The sequence below is a fragment of the Passer domesticus genome, chromosome 27 (genome assembly GCF_036417665.1).
Source record: "Passer domesticus isolate bPasDom1 chromosome 27, bPasDom1.hap1, whole genome shotgun sequence".
Lineage (NCBI taxonomy): Eukaryota > Metazoa > Chordata > Aves > Passeriformes > Passeridae > Passer > Passer domesticus.
The window spans coordinates 284,671-302,274 of record NC_087500.1 but is presented as its reverse complement, the minus strand read 5'-3'; the positions used below and the strand labels follow the sequence as shown (position 1 = coordinate 302,274).

Here is a 17,604-nt window from a genome sequence, read left to right as displayed (position 1 = left end):
AAGGCACAACCCAATGACCAAGGTCACTTGCAGCTCCAGAAGCCTCAAAATTCTGTTGCAGGTCTGTGATGAAGTTTCTTAGTAGCTGAAGAATGTATTTCACTAGAAGCTTGGAGTTAATTCATTGAATCAAATTTATGAGCAAGGAATGTTTCTAGGCAACTGTTATACTCCTGTGCTTCACCCATGTCACTAGATAGCTTCATAAAGCTGGTGATGCTTTAGAGGTCTATTCTTGCCATATGGTGAAGTGCCATTTTTCCCCAAATTCCCAGAGCAAGTCCCTGAATTAACACGTGACACTGACATTGACTGTTCCTGCTTATTTAGCTCCTGTTTATATTTACGTACTGGGAAAACCTAAGTGTATTCCCATGAGGCATTATGCTGACTAGACATCTTCCTTGGGTCAGGAGGCCCAGGAGACAAAATGTGAGCTGTTTCTCTAGATAGTATTGTTTAATTTAGTCTGTTCTCATCTTCTGCCTCCTTTCCTCTTATTTGGGTGCTGCCTTTAAGATATCGAGCGAGTTAACTTGAAGGGATTTGTGTAATTTCCAAAGACTTTTCCTGGATAAGAATTTGAGTAAGTAATTGTGGTGGGTTAACCTGGTTTGTACACAGCCTGTCTCAGCTTAACCAGGGTGGGTCCTCACAGCAGCACATGTATCTTCTACGGTTTGGTTTTCAGAAGATCTCTGAAGCAAGCTCTCTGTGCCACTTTTATTGTTAAACGAAAATGGCTGAAGTACTTCTAAGGGGTGTAGCTGGGCTGTAGGAATCTAGTAGATCCATTTGACTGTCAGAATTTAAAAAGTCTCGGTCTTGGTAGCTAGTGCTCCCTTGCCTCCTGCTTTGAGGTAATGATGCAGGATATATGCTGCCAAAGAATTGTTCATAAAGATCAGTATTTGCTTGTATTAGTTTAGTTTTTACTTATTCTCTGAAACTTTTGAAGTCTTTATTACTTCAGCAACTCCAGTTCTGTGATATACTCAGCAATAGTTTTAGCAGCAAGGTTGCCATGTTGAGAATTCGTGTTTGAGGATAATCATGTCTTACTTGAAGGGAAGTGGTGCTGCACAGTGGTGGTCCCCAACAGGTGTCATAGGCCATGAGAAGAACCAGTAAATAAGAGTTTTAAAACTTAGAATTGAATTTTGAAGCTACCACAGAATGTGTCAGGACTTTATGCCAGATACTTGAAAATTGTTTGGATGCTTCTGTGTGCAACATTACTTCAAATGTATTGTCTGGCTGCTAGAGCCCAGAAATAGTTGTCAGATCTCAGCCCTATTTCTGCTCCTGAGCTGAGGGTTAGGATGAGTCACGTGACCCTTCTGTCCAGTTTGCCATCAGTAAAATAAAAATACTGTATTTCCAGTCAGAGGGAACTCTCAAAGCATAATGGAAACCAAGCAAATCCTGATGCAAATCTGCTTGCCCATCTGATAGAGTGGGGGTTACCTGTGAACATCTGGGAGTAGATCAGCTTCTCATGGCAAAAAGACCTCCTCAGTGATTCAGGGATTTCATTATCAGCAGTAATACTGAGATTTTTGAAAAGTCCAGTGAAGAAGTAGGTTGTAATTCTCATAATTAAGTGATGCTTGAAATATGTTACTTAAACCTGACATAGTAGCACTAGACTAGAGTAACTGTGAAACCATTTGACACTTTGGTGTAAACCTGTGTGGAGTCAGCACTAACCTTTAGTGGAATGAAAGATTGACTCTTTGCCTTTGAAATCCATTGATCTGCTGCAGAATTCAGAGGAACTTGGGTTATCCTGGCTTGAGGTAATGAAGCATGTCTATCTCCATGTCTCCTTCATTTAGACAGCAAGAGAATTTTGCTGTGCATGTTGCTGTAAGCCTGTGTTGGAGACTCTGGCTAGGCAGCTGGAATTCCTAGTGCTCCCTTTCAGTATGAGGAATTGGAGAGCACAAAATGGAGACTGCCCAGCTTGAGTTGTGGAGTGATGGATCATTTCTGGGAACTTGGGGAGGCTGTGGAAATGCACAAGTCATGGGAGGTAGGAAATGGTAAGAGGGGCTGAGTCAGCTTGGTGTTGTTCTAGATTATCTGGTGGGAGCTATTAACAGGATAAATTGTTTCTTTAGAAGTGTCAGCGGTTGAAGCCTCACTGTGGGCTTTCCAGGGGCTCTGGCAAAGGGAGAAATGACTAACCAGCTCCTGTGAGTGGCCAGATTTTAGATTCTTGCCTCTTGAGTAGGAGTCTTCAAAGTGCCTGCTGCTGTTGCATCCAGTTCTCAACATGGAGGCTTTATTGTGCATAGGTAGGTCACAGACTTCGAAGCAGCGGTTGATAGGTGAATCACAAGGGAAAAAAAGCATGCCAGCTTATCTTTGAGAGAAATTCCTTGTGGAGGAGGAAGTGTGTGCTGTTCTTGTGCTTGTCATTTGGGTAAACACTATAGGAACTATTAGCTTGTTTCAGATGACCCACGTATTTTGAATTGTTGCTGAGCCCCATCACCAAGTGCCTTGACAGGGCACAGTGGATGAGTGGGCTGGAAGTGAGAGCAGAGAAGGTGCAGTATTATCCAGAGTGGTATATGCTGGAAAAATCAGATAACTTCTGGAATAAAATTCATAAGCCTTATCTGTATAAACTATTGCATGTTTATTATGCACTAATACTACCTTGTAGTTCCCTGGCAATATACTCATGTTAATGTTCTTTGCTTACTTCAGGGTTTTTTTCCAAAATTCACGTTCATTCCTTTAATTCCTTTTGTGTCATGTCCACTTAAAAATGGTATGCTAAATTAAGTACTGAACATTTATTCCAAGTCAGTTGCTGAGTTAAATGATAAAATATAAATTTGAAACATTTTTTATAGACACATTAACTGACTGTTAGCTGAAGGGACATACTTGGATATGTGGTTTCTCACATCCATACCTAAACTTGTTGCTATAAGCAGTTGATACCTAATTTCACACATAACCCCATGTTATCTGGATAATCACAAAAATGTGCTTTTCCTTTCTCTTGACATACTACATGAGAAGAGGTGCAGCTGAGCACGAGGTCATGTTCCTGAAACATCCTAGGTATTGCATCTTTGTTGCTTTGAGTACAGCACATTCTAGTGAACAGTTTGGGTTTCCATAGCCAAAATGCCTCAAAACAAGACTTTTTGCCAAGTTCTGCTCTTGTCTGTAAGGGTCTTAACCTTTAGAGTAAGAAAAGTGTCGATGGAAGGTCTTCTTAGATATAAGCAAGCAAAAAGGAAAGTGATGCATTTGATCCATTGCATGGGTTAGAACATGTCTACAAAGAATTAATTATGCATTTGTTCACAAATCAATACATGTGACAGTGAAATTGCTGGATACCTGTAGACAATGACAAGCTGTTATGTTCCAGTTCCGGAATGAAGAAGTTGGTTCCTTTTCACCCTTTCTAATACTGCACTGAGTTGAATTTCACCACATCATCAGTGTAGGTTCTAGAGTAAGGTTTAAAATAAAGAAAAAAAGAAAAGGGCTTTTTCTGGTCAAGAATCTGAGCAGCATCGAACTCCTCTTTTATTGATGTGAGACATGGTTTTGATTCTAGCTGGTAGAGCTAAAAATTTCCCACACAGGATAGTCAGTGCAGGTACTTGTAGTACTGAAAGAAAGAAAAACATTGTGGATTTTGTATTAGGCATTTTTCCAGCTTCTTGCATCCCAGAACTTTACATTCAGGTGCAAACTGAGTGGATTTATTGTACTGGACAATATAAACTTGTAATTCTGAAAAAAATGTTAGTATCATTTCTAGCTAGAAGTGGCCCCATCAGTTTATTTTCCAGGTGATCCCAGAATACAGGAACCTTGCAGAGGAATGGTCTTGTGTGAGCCACTGACATTCCCCTTCAATCATAATGTTCGTGGAAAGTTCAAATGTGGTGTTTTTGAAACAGCTGCTCCTGTCATTTGCTATCCATCTGCAAAATGGAGGCAGCGAAATTTAAGCAAATGTGGAAACAACTTTCACTTTCATCTTTATCATGTCAGAACCCCAGTGTGAGCCCAGCAAACACTCATTTGGAGAGATGCTCCTGTATCTCAAAAAGTTCTCACCTGGCACAGAAGATTGATTGATGCCTCGGATGTGCTGTTGAGGTTGGAGTTCCTGAGAGAATGGAAAGATTTTGGAGAGCAGCATTTGAGCAGTTTATAAACAAGTTTTTTTCATGGGTGAAAGGATTCACTTTCTGTTGCCACTTGCCATAAGATTTTATAATTTTTTTAGCAGTGAGACTTTCATGTGGATGTGACTAAGGTTAGTGTTGGCACTTCTGTTAAGTCTTGTTGGCCCATGAGTAAATTCCTGGAATAACCAGGAGTTGTACCTATAACATTTGTGAGCCATCACTTTGGGTGGTAAGGAGCTTGTTGCTTTGCTTAAAAGAAACTACTGCTGAAGAGATGAGGTGAAACATTTTTTCTGGTCCTGAGCTGTTTGTGTGCTCCCTTGAAGGGATAATAGTATGGCTTAAAGAATGTAAACCTGTAATTTTTCCTTAAGGGAATCCTAAATGTTCAACTTCTTGAGCTATTCAGCTGTTGGGTTTTCTTTCTTTCTTCCTTTTTTTTTCTTTTTTTTTAAGCAACTGAGCATGTTGGTTTACGAGAAGTGAATTTGATATTTAACACTCACAGGGAACACAGAAGGTAAACTTTTACTTTCAGCACATGCCTGCTTAGGAATTTGGGTTAGTAATAGCTAGGTTATGTCACAATTTGATAGTGGTGTTTGTCCCTTAAACAGGGGAGAGAGAACTGATCTATTCAAAAATTACCTAGTGTGGGGTTTCTCTGTGGTGTTCTCCCCTGCTCCACCACTTGAGTCTTCTGCTCAAGTGTATAGTGAGAAGTGGCTTTGCTTTGAGGAAAGATTGATTGGTGGGAAGTGTTACTGCAAAGTTAAAAATGCTGAAATACAATGCATCTTGGGAAAAGATGCTTGCAAGTTATTAATGGAGAACGGGCTTTATCATGTCATTCTTCCTGTTAATACATTCCATCATTAATTGTGAGTCTTGTTTTTACATCTTTGTCAAATTTGTCTTAATTTCTTAAGTTAGATCTGTAGGAGGATACTTTTGTGTCAGGATAAAACACAGTGACTTTGCATGATTCACTTTTTCCTTTTAAAACCAGTTTTATTAGAGAGCTTAAATAATTTTCAGATTACTTGGATATGTCAAAATGCAGATGTATATCCAGCAGAGCCCGCAAAGATGCGGCAGACTTTTGAGGTACCTGGTTACAATTTTGGTAAATCTTTTCTAGGCTCTTGAGTTTCTGCTTTGGCCTAGTGGGAGCAGCTGCTCTGTGGGCAGGTGACACATGGGTCCGTAAAATAGCCAAGTGGGAAAGGTTGTATTGTGGGTACCAGTTGTACTGCTCTTAACACAAGTTTTATTTGTTTACTTTCCTAGTGTTGAAAAAAGCATAAAATGACACGTTTAAATCAATGACATGGCCAGCATCTGATAACAGTAGTAGCTGGCTTGCCAGATGAGGATATGTCTAAATGCTTGCCTGGAGAGTTGAGCTTGGAACTCCTGCTACTCAACAAATTAGGTTTTCTTCCTCAAGCCTTAGGCTTCTATAAATACCACTTTGGCTGTTTTGTGGATGTGGGTAAATGGACCAGTTAGGAAATGAACTGATGCAGAAATACTGCAAAGGCTGGATCGTTATCCTGAGAAAAAATTGTTGAACAATCCAGCTGTCCTGCTGTAGATGGCTTCTGAAGCCTCTTAGTACCCCATCCCCTGTCTGGGAGTTTGACCCATGGTGCTGCTGCAACTGTAGTTAGTCCAGAGATTGAATGTTTTTTTAGGATGGGTCTGCGTTGTAGGGAAGTTGTTTCTAACAGTCTTTGCTTGCTTTTCACCAGGGTCCGTTAAATAGTGAGTCTTCCAACCAGAGCTTGTGCAGCGTGGGCTCTCTGAGTGATAAAGAATTGGAGGTAAGCAGGCACAACTGCTTGGGGTAGCTGGGTTTAAGGTGAACATGATCCATCTCAAAGCATGGAAGAAATTGTGAGAGTCAGTGACAGTCATCTTAGTTTGGAGAGTGAAATGGACCAGGGAAGTATTTAGCTTGACCCTGGTTTCAACTACTCTGTGAAGCTCCTCCTCAAAACTTCCCACCATTCCAGGAAGGTTTTACCTAATCCCAAACACAGCATTCATAAAGGCTCGGCTTGAGAAACTGTTTTCAGCTCATTGGGATACATTTTTGGGTGTGCATAAAGAGCCAGAGAGCATTAATGGGGAAGTTTGCCATATCTGTCAAAAAATGTGAGTTTGCCTAAGCCTGTACAAGGCAGAGCATTTTGTAGTTTACTCTGTAGAAGTGTGGGGAGGTGAAAATTGATGCTTTGTCCATGGTTAGTCTCACTTCTTCAGGATTAACAATTTCAAAATACTCATTAAAGCAGCAAAATAAATTGTAGTTGGATTTTTATTCTAAAATCTAAATCTAATTTTATTCTAAAATTCTATGTTAGTAAACCAAAACCTCAAATTTAAGTGTGTTTTCTTATGTATTTCTTACGAACTTCCCCCACAGTTACCAGGTAAGTTTTGGGTCATATTTCCCTCTATTATATGGCGTACTAGTATGAGGGGCTTTTGGGAATGCAATATCTTAAACTCCATAAAGTAAGTGTAGATAATAGTGAAAATCTGAGTATTCATTCTTTTGTTTTTCTTTTTAATGAACTTCTGTGGAGAGATGTAAATTGACCAAGGTGATGTACTCGAATCTCCCATTCCTTGCTTTTTCAGTCTGTAACAGATAATGTTGTATGTCATTTGTTATGTAAGTACTTGAATGGAAAAACAACTTAAACTGATTCTCATTAATATGCTCACAGCTCCATGGAGGCTGTAATGGAGCCTGTGGTGTTACAGTCACACCAACGCTGTTCAGGAGCTGCTCTTTACTACACTGAGGAGACAATGTCTCTGACTTTTATACATAGAGAGGCTGGAGCAGCAAGTCTCTAGTTAGTTTTGGAGTTTTCAGTCCCCTCATTCTAAAAAAGTACCTTTCAGACACAATAACCACTTTTGTCTTAACATCCCCTCCATCCTCTTACCAAAACAATACTCTGTCTGTGAGTGCCCAGCTGGTAACATGGGGCTGTAGATGTCCAGCACCCACTGGGAACACACAGCCAGGTTTCGATTCAACTTTGTCCTTTTTATCCTACTAAAGGAGGGAGATTGATTTCTGTGCTCAGCATGTGTAAGTCTTTTGGTAGAGATCTTCAAAGAGGGTGCTTGAGATTTGGGTTTCCAAAGAGCATGAAACTTACGTTTACCACCAACTCTCTGACCATGGCTTTCCCTCCTCCAGAGCTGTGTTTTGCACAGCATTTTCCTCCCTGCCCCCAGGCTATAGTTCAGTGGTGGCTGCAGTGATTGGAGAACATACAGCTTGGGAATTATTTGGGGCAATTTTAAAATGACAGTGGGTAATTGGAATGACAAGACATCTCTTTCCAGCAACCTCAGTGCTTCCCAATGTCTTCAGCAGGTTTGGCCAGAGATGTGACCCTGGTGATGGGGAAAGCACCAGGGTCTCCTCCATTCTCATGTTTAGGCTTGCTAGCCTCATGTAGACAGATAGGCATGACACTTCTGGAGCCATCAGGCCTGTCAGCTGTGCTCTATGTTGTGCCTGTGCATAAATAAATTGATTGTGCACAAATCCACTGATCAGCTGCCCATCAGGTCTCTGGGTGCTCACAGAAATGGCACATGCAACTGACCCATGGCTTTAATGACATCTGGTGAGGGGCAAACAGAAGTCTTGGTGAATTGCTGCATCTGTAACAACTTTGTCCTGCCTGCTGTCCCGGGATAGTTCTTGCAGCCATCTGCAGTGGGCTTTGAGAAGAAGCATTACCTGCAGGCAAGGTGAATTGGCTTAAGAGACTGTGATTGGACTGCAGATTTGGATGTCAGTACTTAAACCTCTCATCATTATTCCCCTTGTACCAGTACTATGATCACCTTGAAGGGGTTTACATAGGTTTTTATAAATGTTTGAGCTTGCTCTGCTAACCCTGTAAGGTCACTGGCTTTGCAGCAGCTGAAATAGAAAAAATTACCTCCTTGTTAACCACATTCTCTCCCTCTTGCAGCACATCTATGAGAAGGTAGCAACTCTTTGAGAGAGTTGTTTCTTTAAGTACCAACCAGAGAAATGAAATGGCCACTGGGGGTATGGAACAGGTCATTGTGTTTGGACATTTTCTTTAAATCTTGGAATAACTGCAGTAACGTTAATTTTGAAGTATTGTTTAACAGACTCCCGAGAAAAAGCAGAATGACCAGCGGAATAGGAAGAGGAAAGCAGAAGCCTACGAGACCAGTCAAGGTAATCCATACTCTCACCTTGCCAAAGGATTGCTGCTTGCTTTGTAACTTGGGCACCATGTGCACAGGCAGTGTCCTAGGAAACTAATGGCTCTTCTCAAGGGTGTGTCAGGCAGCTTATTATAAACTACTCCATGATGGTGTATTCTCTTATGGGAGCCTTGTTACCTTTATTGGCAGGAAAATACTTGGCTTATTTGCACAAACTCTTGCATTTTTATGGGACAGGCTGCCCAGAGGTTTTGTATTCTGCTCTGAAGTCTTGTTTTGGTCCTGTGTCGCTACATATACAGCAACCAGACTTCAGAATACGGCCTGTACTCTCTTCATTACTTTCCAAGACGCGTGCCTGCCTTGTTGGAGCAAGTTCTCACCACAACAAATCAGGAACAAGCTGTGCCCAAGCAGGCAGTGCTGTCCTGAGTGGAAAACCTGATGTGTTCAATCCAAGCTCACATTTTCTAGCAAATGGGAAGAGGGGCGGATTTTGAGTTCTTTCATTCTTCAACAAGAAAGTAATGAGAATTGTGTTGACAGAACTGCTTTGATAATGTGATAGTAAGAAAAAAGGACTAGGTTTTAATGAGCTGATGTTAAGCCACTGCTAATTATCTCTCAAACTCTTACAGGAATGCTTGTGAGAGATCTAATATGCAGTAATTTAGCTGAAGGCGGAGGAGTAAAAGTACCCTTTGCTCTCTCCTTATCTTGAAGGACATTTTGGAGAACCTGTGCAACAGTCAAGACCTTTAGTGTTTTCTAAGTACTTCAGCAAGTGCAAATGCTGTTTGATTGGATGTGACATGTTTGGAATTGAGAGTTAATTGAATTGTCAACTGTAGAGCCTCCCAAAAACAGCACAAGGACTGTAACCCTGGGGTGGGCTTTTGTCGTGTGGAAGCTTTGTTGTGATAGGTGTTGCACTGAACAAGAAAAGGAGTGTCAAGACGTTGGAGGAGATTTAGGATGACATGGTAACTTCTTTAAAGTACAACTCTTATTTTAATCCTTTGCTTTCCTTTTTAGGGAAAGGCACTCCTAGAGGACATAAAATTAGTGATTATTTTGAGGTAAGAATCTTTTCATTGACAAATCTGCCTTAATTCACATTTTGCAAAATCTGTGGATAGAAATTTGTGATGTGACATGTGTTACTGATCTGTCATTGGGATCATGGATTGATGATGTCAACCTGATATGCTCAGATCTGATTAGGCAGAGGGTATGAGGAAATTTATTTTTAAATTAACTGTTAGTTGAATAGTTGATACGGCATTTTTTTCCACTTAAGTATAGGTTTGAGGTTGATTTCCATTGGAACCTGCATCTCAGTTGAGGATATCTCTAGGTTTGCAAACAATTTTGATAAGGATCCAGTGTTGCAAAAGAGCCCACCTGCAGAATCCTGCTGATTGGAGTGGGAAGTTGTTTACAGAGTTCCCTCTTCAGAAAAATTTCCCATGGGAGGCTGGCGCTATAGGGGCCAAACCCCTCCCCAAAACAGTGATGGACATTCTAAAGTCAGTATTCTTTTTGCACTGTATAATATCTAAAGTTTATCTAGGTCTGCACAATCCAGAGCTGTATCTTTTCTTTCAAATTTGTTCTTTATTTTATGAAGTAACTTGGAGTCAGAAATTAAGTGCTTATTAGTGCTTACTTCTTTCCCGGGTAAAATTTTTTATGAGCACTACACTGTAGGGGTTTCTGTGCCAACTGCAGCAGTTTCCCAGCTCCTTACCTGTCCTGCCTCTTAACAGTGACTGGCACAGGTGCTTCAGTGGAGATGAACATCCCCTACCACTCCTGTGGTGCATATCAGACATGTCTCCTCATAGGGAATGGGCTTCCTAATACCAGAGAGTAAATAAGTGATCATGGCCAAGCATGCAGGTGTATATATTTTTGTGTTACAAAGGAAAATATACTCAGTGCAAATTCAAGTGTTTGTCTTAGGTACTTCCATTATTTTGAAAACTCTGTGAACTGTTAAGGTTTTCCTCTTAATTTTTGTTCAGTTTATGTAAATTATTCCCTGAAGCCTATACGGCTTCAATTTTAAGGTGAATGTGTTTCTTCTGTCTGTGCTAAATTTGATTAAATGTAGTATCTCTGTGGAAATCCTGATGATCAAATCTGTTTGTGTGCGCAGTTTGCTGGGGGCAGTGGCCCAGGAACTAGTCCCGGTAGAAGCGTGCCGCCCGTTGCCAGATCCTCTCCACAGCATTCCCTGTCCAACCCCTTGCCGGTGAGTGTTCTTGGGGACACAGCTGGTGGCCTGGTGTCAGTTAACGTGTTGGCCATGCTTCAGACAGGTGATACAAGGTTCTGGACAGGGAAGTGTCTCTTGGTGAGTGATTTGGCTTGTTCTCCATTTAAAATGTGAAACTGGGTTCTGAGAGCAAAGCCATGTCTAGGACCCTGGGACAGCGGCTATTCCAGCCATAGCTGTCATGAATGTCTGAGCTTAAATTGTACAGGATGAATGTTTCTAACATGCTGTCGGAGTACAGAGGGATGCCGGTCCTTAATAAAACTAACTGACCTGTTAGTTACCCTTTATTCTGTTCTAGCACATGAACTTCTCCATGGAGTTGGGACTATGTTGTGTGTTTGTGCAGCACTAGTCAGGGCTATTCTGATCTTGATTGGACCCCTTGGGTATCTTGAACAATGTGCCCACCATAATTGTTTTGGGAAGGCTTTTTACTTCTGTTTGTGTGCACATGACTTGCAAGGGGCATTAGCAAAAGCTTCCAGAGAAATGTGTGTACATGCCCAGCTGGTGCTGGTTTTTGGCATGTAATTTCACTTTACTTGCAGCATTTCTGTGAGGTCTGGATGTGAAGAAGTAACAAGTGTTTTTAAACCATTTTAGGACAGAGCAGCTAAAAAAATTTGTTGCAACTAGCACAGCAGTATTCAGAGGCTCTGTTACCTGGGCTTTAGTATTGATCATTGGCTGGACTCCTCTTCAAAAATTTTCAGCATTTGTTGAGTGTTACAAAAGACTGGAGACATTGTGGGAAAGGTTGGTATTCCCAAAGCCAAATGCAAAGTCTTCACTGGATACATTATTCTGCAGAGACTTTTGCGCAGTTCCTGAGTGTACTGAGCTAAACCCCAACACTAAACACTGCTCAGAATTCCATGTGTTGATAAATTTCAGAAGCTTTGTAATGCTGCTTGTAGGGAGAGCTTCGCATATGCTTCTAGATATATTTTAATTTTTAGAAACATTAAAAAGTATCTTATTAATTGAATGGACTTTCATGCTATCATGTATCAATTCACTAATACATCTCTTTAAAGAGAAGTTAATGAAGAAATAGCATCTCTGAATGTTGCAGATGTGTGAGGGATTAGGGACAATTCTTTATTCAGGCAGATTAGATAATCCACAATGGAACAAGTGGATTCTTCCTTTGGTTTTCTTCTTCTATGCTTGTATATGTTGAGTAGGTACAAGTTGAACAGAGTGTTTCTGATGAATATTGACGTCGCAGTTTCAGCCAGGCCAGTTTATCTCTCTCCTTACACAGGTGCTTATCTGCTGTTCTTTGCTCTTGCAGCTAAACCTGTGATGTTTGCTTATTCATAACAAACTATTCTGGGCCTTTGCAAGATCTGTCCTCTTCTTACAAACTGAATGTCAACAGTTTGATCTAATCCCCAGAAAAATGGGGGAATGAGTGAAAATTGGAGCATGCTCAGTGTCTTACCTGTTACAGGTGTTAGTAATGATCTTGGAAGGAAGCAGAGTGTTAAAATGTCTTTCACATGATACAAACCTCCTCCAGATATGAATTTATCTGTACTGTACTGGAAAATTTCTGCAATCAGAACTTGCAGAGGAATTGTAATGGCCTCAGGATGTAACTACTTCTCTTCAAATCTCTCGGCTGATTTGAATTGCCTCACTTCTCATTTGATTAGAATGATCTGCAGGTCTTGAGACTCTTGTGAGGCCACTGTCAGGCACAAGCATTCTTTTGGGGAAGGAAATGCACACTAGGAATTGGTAATGTTAACCGGAAAACAGGTTGCAATTTAGGTTTTTAAGAAAAACTGAAGCCTGACCTGACTGTTTGCTTTCTTGGAGGCGTTTGCCTGGCCTGGAGTTACAGCTTGGAAGGACTTGCATGATTATTACCCAGATTGCCAAGTCTTAGTAGTGATGGTGTGGCTTTGGAAGCCAGGGCATTGAGATGCTGTGTGCTGTGATCAGTGTAGCTCAGATGATTCTTCTTGTTAAACTCAGTTCCTTTACCACAGTTGGAAAACTAATCTACTACAGGAGAAAGGAGCTGGCCCTTAAGAGGTGTAATGAACCTTTAAAGGATTTTGGTAATGAATTAGTACTTCGCTTACCTTGCAGGAGATGGGCCCCAGCTGTAATGATAGAAGTGAGCATACCCTGTCTGGGTCCTAGACATGGTTAGGTTGCTGACATTTAGCACTTCTGACTCAGTTTGCTCTGCCAGAATAGCAATGTATCATGAAATTGGCTGTTTGAAAATGAGTCCTTAAGAAACATAAAAAATTATAATTGTGAATGCATTGACCACATTCCCAATGTAGATTTTTGGACCTGTAATCAGTCAGTCTCCACTGACTCTGAAGCACATGTATTTGCAAAGGAAGAGGATGTGTTAACTCAAAAGGAAGTCTGTCCTGTGTTCATTTGTTAGAGTTTTTTTCAATTGTTAACTTAATTTCCTTGTTGCTGCCTGCCATTGCAACTATGACTGCAGGAGTCCTGTGTGAGTTATCAGATCCTCACCATGCTGCCTGCTCATTCCTGAGCTGCTGCTTCGCTGACAACAGTTTTGGCAGAGTCAGAGAATCGCTTCTTTTAATTAAAAAAAAAAAGTAGTTCATTGTCTGTTTTTTGACTGTGTTGCAGCGGCGAGTGGAGCAGCCGCTGTATGGGGTAGACGGCAGCGCAGCCAAGGAGCCGCAGGAGGAACACTCTGCTCTGCCAACGCTGATGTCGGTGATGCTGAAGCAGCGGCTAGAGAATGAGCAGCTGGCACAGAGGGGAGGTGGCCTCTGTTTTACTTTTGTCTCGGTGAGCAGCTCCGAAAAGATTTGAATCCTAAGGCATGTGTCTAGTTAAGAGATGGGGAATTTAAAGCTTTTCTGCCCAAGTGCAGCCTCATTTTTGCAGACCCCAGTCTGTCACCTCTGGTAAGTTCATCTTCCTTGTGAAGAGTTCTAGGTCCCAGGCTTTGCTTGTTTAAAAAAATGGCGTGAGTTTTAAGTTAACAGCTCAAAATATTGCCTAGATCAAAATGATGTCATCTGAGGGGATAATGTGATAGATGCAGAAAACCAGAGGATTGAAGTATAGTCTTGTTGCGAGAAGTGTTTGGTTTAGCCTTGCTTAATCTCAGCTGCTATGAATTATATCAGGCTTTTAAAAGCTTTGTCTTCAGCAGGTTGGACCAGGCTTCTTGGAAGAAACTGACTCTGCTTTTAGTGAACTGTATCTCTAAAGCATCCTTAAACATGAAAGTGTGGTGCAGGCCAGACTGCAGCTCCAGTGTGGAGATAAATATATCTGCACAGGCACTGCTGGTCGTGCTGAGGGACATGTAACAATACACAACTTTCTTTTACAGGCCCAGCAAGGCAGCCCATCTTCTACCGGATCAGGGAACACTGAGCATTCCTGCACCTCCCAAAAACAGATTTCCATCCAGCACAAACAGTCACAGGTATAGCTCACTAGACAACATAGCTCTTGGATGTGAGGTTTAAGCTTGATGCAGCTTATCTGCTGTGCTAGAGAGTGCTGCTGGTAGTGGACTTGATGTTTCCAGTGAGAAGAACCAGTATTCCCAAGTCCATCTGTAACTACTGAATGCAGTTAATTGTTCTGAGCTTTGTTCCTCATCCTGTAAAAAACGTTTTCAGTTGCTGCTGCTGGAGTTTGTCCAGTCTGCTACTGAGGCTTTTCTGTGTCAGTGCTGTGGGCAGTTTGTCAGCTGTGTGTGACTGTGCTTGGGAGAGGAACACCTCAGCTCTGTCTGTTTCTGCTCTGTTGTATCCTCAATGTTCTTCCTCTCTCTGGAAGTGAAGGTGAGAAGGAAACCTGAGTGATAGTTGTGAATGTCTCTGTTCAGGCGCTTGGTCTGTTCAGGCACTGGGTCATGGTCATGTTGCTTACAGTACAGATCGCCACAGTCTTACTGGCAGCTCTTTGACCTCCGCAGAGTCCACTCATGGAATAGTTGTCCTGTCAGGATGGAACATGGTGTATATCTGAAAGTGCTTCCCAGCAACTTCACTGACGTGGAGTCAAGAAGAGGAGTAGCTCTTCTGGCTCCCCTGCTATCTTTTTGGTACCTTTTAAGTTACTGAGATTCTTTTAGCTGTGTCGTCTTCTGTTGCTTACCAGGATGCCCAGCTCTATCTGCAATGCACTTGGTTTATCTCTTCTCCAAGCCTGCTTTTAGTCTTGGATTTTCATCTCAGATCTCTCTGTGCCTTCCCTTGAGCAATTTTTAAACAATTATTTCCTCACACTAGTTTGTGTCAGAGATTATTTTGTTGCTGGGAAGGTCCATTCTCCATTAACCCTGCAGGTTGTACAAGTTCTCTGTTCAAGGACAGCAGTCCTCCACCTGGGGGTACTCACTTGCTCGAGTCTGGGCTCTGTTTTGCCACTAGGGTCACATTTCTTGTCTGTAATGTTAAAATATTGGTTTGGGAAGATCCTTGTTTCCTGGCAGTGCGTGGAGAGGTCTGTGTGTGAGAATGATGCCACAACTCGAGAACCTGCCAGAGATTATATCAATCTTTACTGTCCAAACACCTGTGCTTAAAACAGTGGTCCTGCCTGGAGGAAAATACAAAAGGTTTTTATTTTCTTCTGTGTTTAACACACTCACAAGTTCTGTGTTCTTACAAGACATTATCTAAACAAGCTTTCTGCTGGTGTTGAGTTTCATGATATTCCCCAGAGGTCTAGGTGGGGCATATATGTGCAGGAAAGAATCTAGGAAGATGTTCGGTGGCGTGATGAGGTCTTGTACGCATTCTTGGTTTTTCCTTCCCAAGCCTGTTAGGAGTTCATAGAGTTAAAAAATAGATACACTTCAGTGATTCCCAGCTTGAATCACTTGCGGCAGTGCCAGAAACAAATCAGCATGATTTCCTCAGTGTTTTCAGTTAGTGCTGGGGCCCGAGTGCTCTGAGGTGACTTGGGGTGAAGTCACATGTAAGGGTGTGTATTGTGACTTCATCTGACATGGGGCAAGCATGTCTGTGCACTTGCCGAAGTGAAATAACAGTCACTTACTAAAGAAACTTTCTGCTGTTTGGCCACCAGCTGCACCAGGTTCTGCACAGACATCCTGCATGGTGCCTCCCATGGCAAAGCTTTTCCTGCAGGCAAGGAAGCATGCACCAAGTTGAGTCAGACCTCTTTGTCTCTTGGGATTTTAGACCCATCTTGCTTGATATGCCGTGCTACCAGGAGCTCTGTTTGAGCTTTTCCATACTTGGGCATATTTTGAGAAGCAACACTTAGCCAAGTTTGTCTCTTACTCCATGGTGTTGGCTTCCAGGCAAGCTTGAAATTTGGAGAATAGTTGTTATATAACAACTCCACAGGTAAGCTTCTGCAATCTCTTCTCAGAAATGGAATAGGTGCCTGCTAACACAAGTGTGAAATCTGTGTGTACAGTCCTGAAGAGTTTCCTCTGTGTTGACTTGGCTGTTTTAGATTCTGTGTTCAGGTACATACTGACTCCTTCCCCTTTGCCACCCTTTAATTGGAGTGCTGAATATAGTGTGTATCTTCTGTTCTTAGGTATAACTCTCACTTCATTGCTTCACTGAAGGTATTTGAGATGTTCTACATCCCATAAAATTTTGCAGGTAGTTTTCACTCAAGAGCTATAAAGCTCCTGTCCCCATTGGTTACTAATACATCAGTTTATCAGAAATAAAAGCTTGTGCCCAATATTCTTGCTGTCAGTCTGTTACTGTATTTTAAGATGAATACTGTGTTTTCTGTCAGGACCACTTTGGAGCCCACAGGTCTTGTCTTTGTCTGCTGATGGTTGTGTGTGCTCATGAAAGAACATAAATTTGATATTCCAGTTAAGGACTGGGATTTGGTGTGGGTTTTTTTCTTAAGCCTTTTTTCTGTGCAAGCTCTCCTGCATAGAGACCACCAAAGAGTGTGCAAAACTCAGCTATAAATGTAAAATTCACAGGACACAGAGGATATTTTAGGCTGTTGAGAGTTACCAGTTTGTGCTCTTCAGAGCTCTGTGCTGGCTGACTGCACCTCCTGTGCTGGAGGAGCCCACCGTGCAACAACAAAATTAATAATGGAGAACGTTCTTCCCCTGAATGTCAGGGGGTTACACTGGGACTTTAGTGCTGACTGTTGAAACATTATCCATTTGTCTTAAACATGGTTTATGGTGATTTTTCCCTACAGTCTGACCTCACAATGGAAAAAATATCTGCACTAGAAAACAGTAAGAACTCTGACTTGGAGAAGAAGGAGGGGAGGATAGATGACTTATTAAGAGTAAGTATTTAAGGTGGGGCAACTCTTCTAAATGCTGCTATTTAAAGGTGCTTAGAATGCTTGTGCCAGCCAAGCTGCAGAGCAGGGGCTTTTATACCAGGTGTAGAACCAACACTTGCACGGTAAAACAAATCCAATAATCCCTTACCAGCAGGATAATTGTCTGGCCTGGGGACACTGTTTGGGCCTGCTTGAACCTAAGCAGAATCTGGGGATGTACAATGCAGAGTTGTTGTAGCTCAGTTGTTTGTGTCCTCAGCAGTGTTGGCCTTCCTTTGATCTGTTGCACACTTGTGTATTTTGCTGGTTAACCTAACAGGCTTCTCTGCAGAATGCACAGAATCATGGAATCATTAAGGTTGGAAAAGACTTTGAAGCTCACCAAGTCCAACCATCAGTGTAGCACTACCACCATGTTCTCATAAAACCATGTCCTCAAGTGCCACATCTGCATGTTTTTTGAACACTTCCAGGGATGGTGACTGGTGACTCCCTTTTCCCTCCAGCCAGTTACTCCCCTCTTCTAAGTCCTGAGGAGCTGACTCTGCCTTCTGTTTGGCAGCATGTTCACTAGCCTCTCAGTAGCCTGGGAAGCAGTGTTCTGAAATGCTCATTGAGGAGAATCAGACATGT

General features: G+C 41.8%; 1 protein-coding gene across 15 annotated transcripts in view; it reads left to right on the top strand.

Annotated features, from left to right (window-relative positions):
• The window catches only part of TLK2 (tousled like kinase 2), a 56,864-nt gene that overhangs the window by 18,663 nt on the left and 20,597 nt on the right, over window positions 1–17,604 (top strand). For 10 of the 15 annotated variants that reach the window (XM_064399933.1, XM_064399943.1, XM_064399939.1 and 7 more), the window contains 7 exons: window positions 5,927–5,998; window positions 8,352–8,421; window positions 9,447–9,490; window positions 10,573–10,668; window positions 13,327–13,491; window positions 14,045–14,140; window positions 16,879–16,971. In XM_064399933.1, the coding sequence (XP_064256003.1) occupies window positions 5,927–5,998; window positions 8,352–8,421; window positions 9,447–9,490; window positions 10,573–10,668; window positions 13,327–13,491; window positions 14,045–14,140; window positions 16,879–16,971 (636 nt within the window). The remainder of the gene's footprint in view (window positions 1–5,926; window positions 5,999–8,351; window positions 8,422–9,446; window positions 9,491–10,572; window positions 10,669–13,326; window positions 13,492–14,044; window positions 14,141–16,878; window positions 16,972–17,604) is intronic. The other 5 variants (XM_064399934.1, XM_064399932.1, XM_064399935.1 and 2 more) reach the window with 4 other exon arrangements.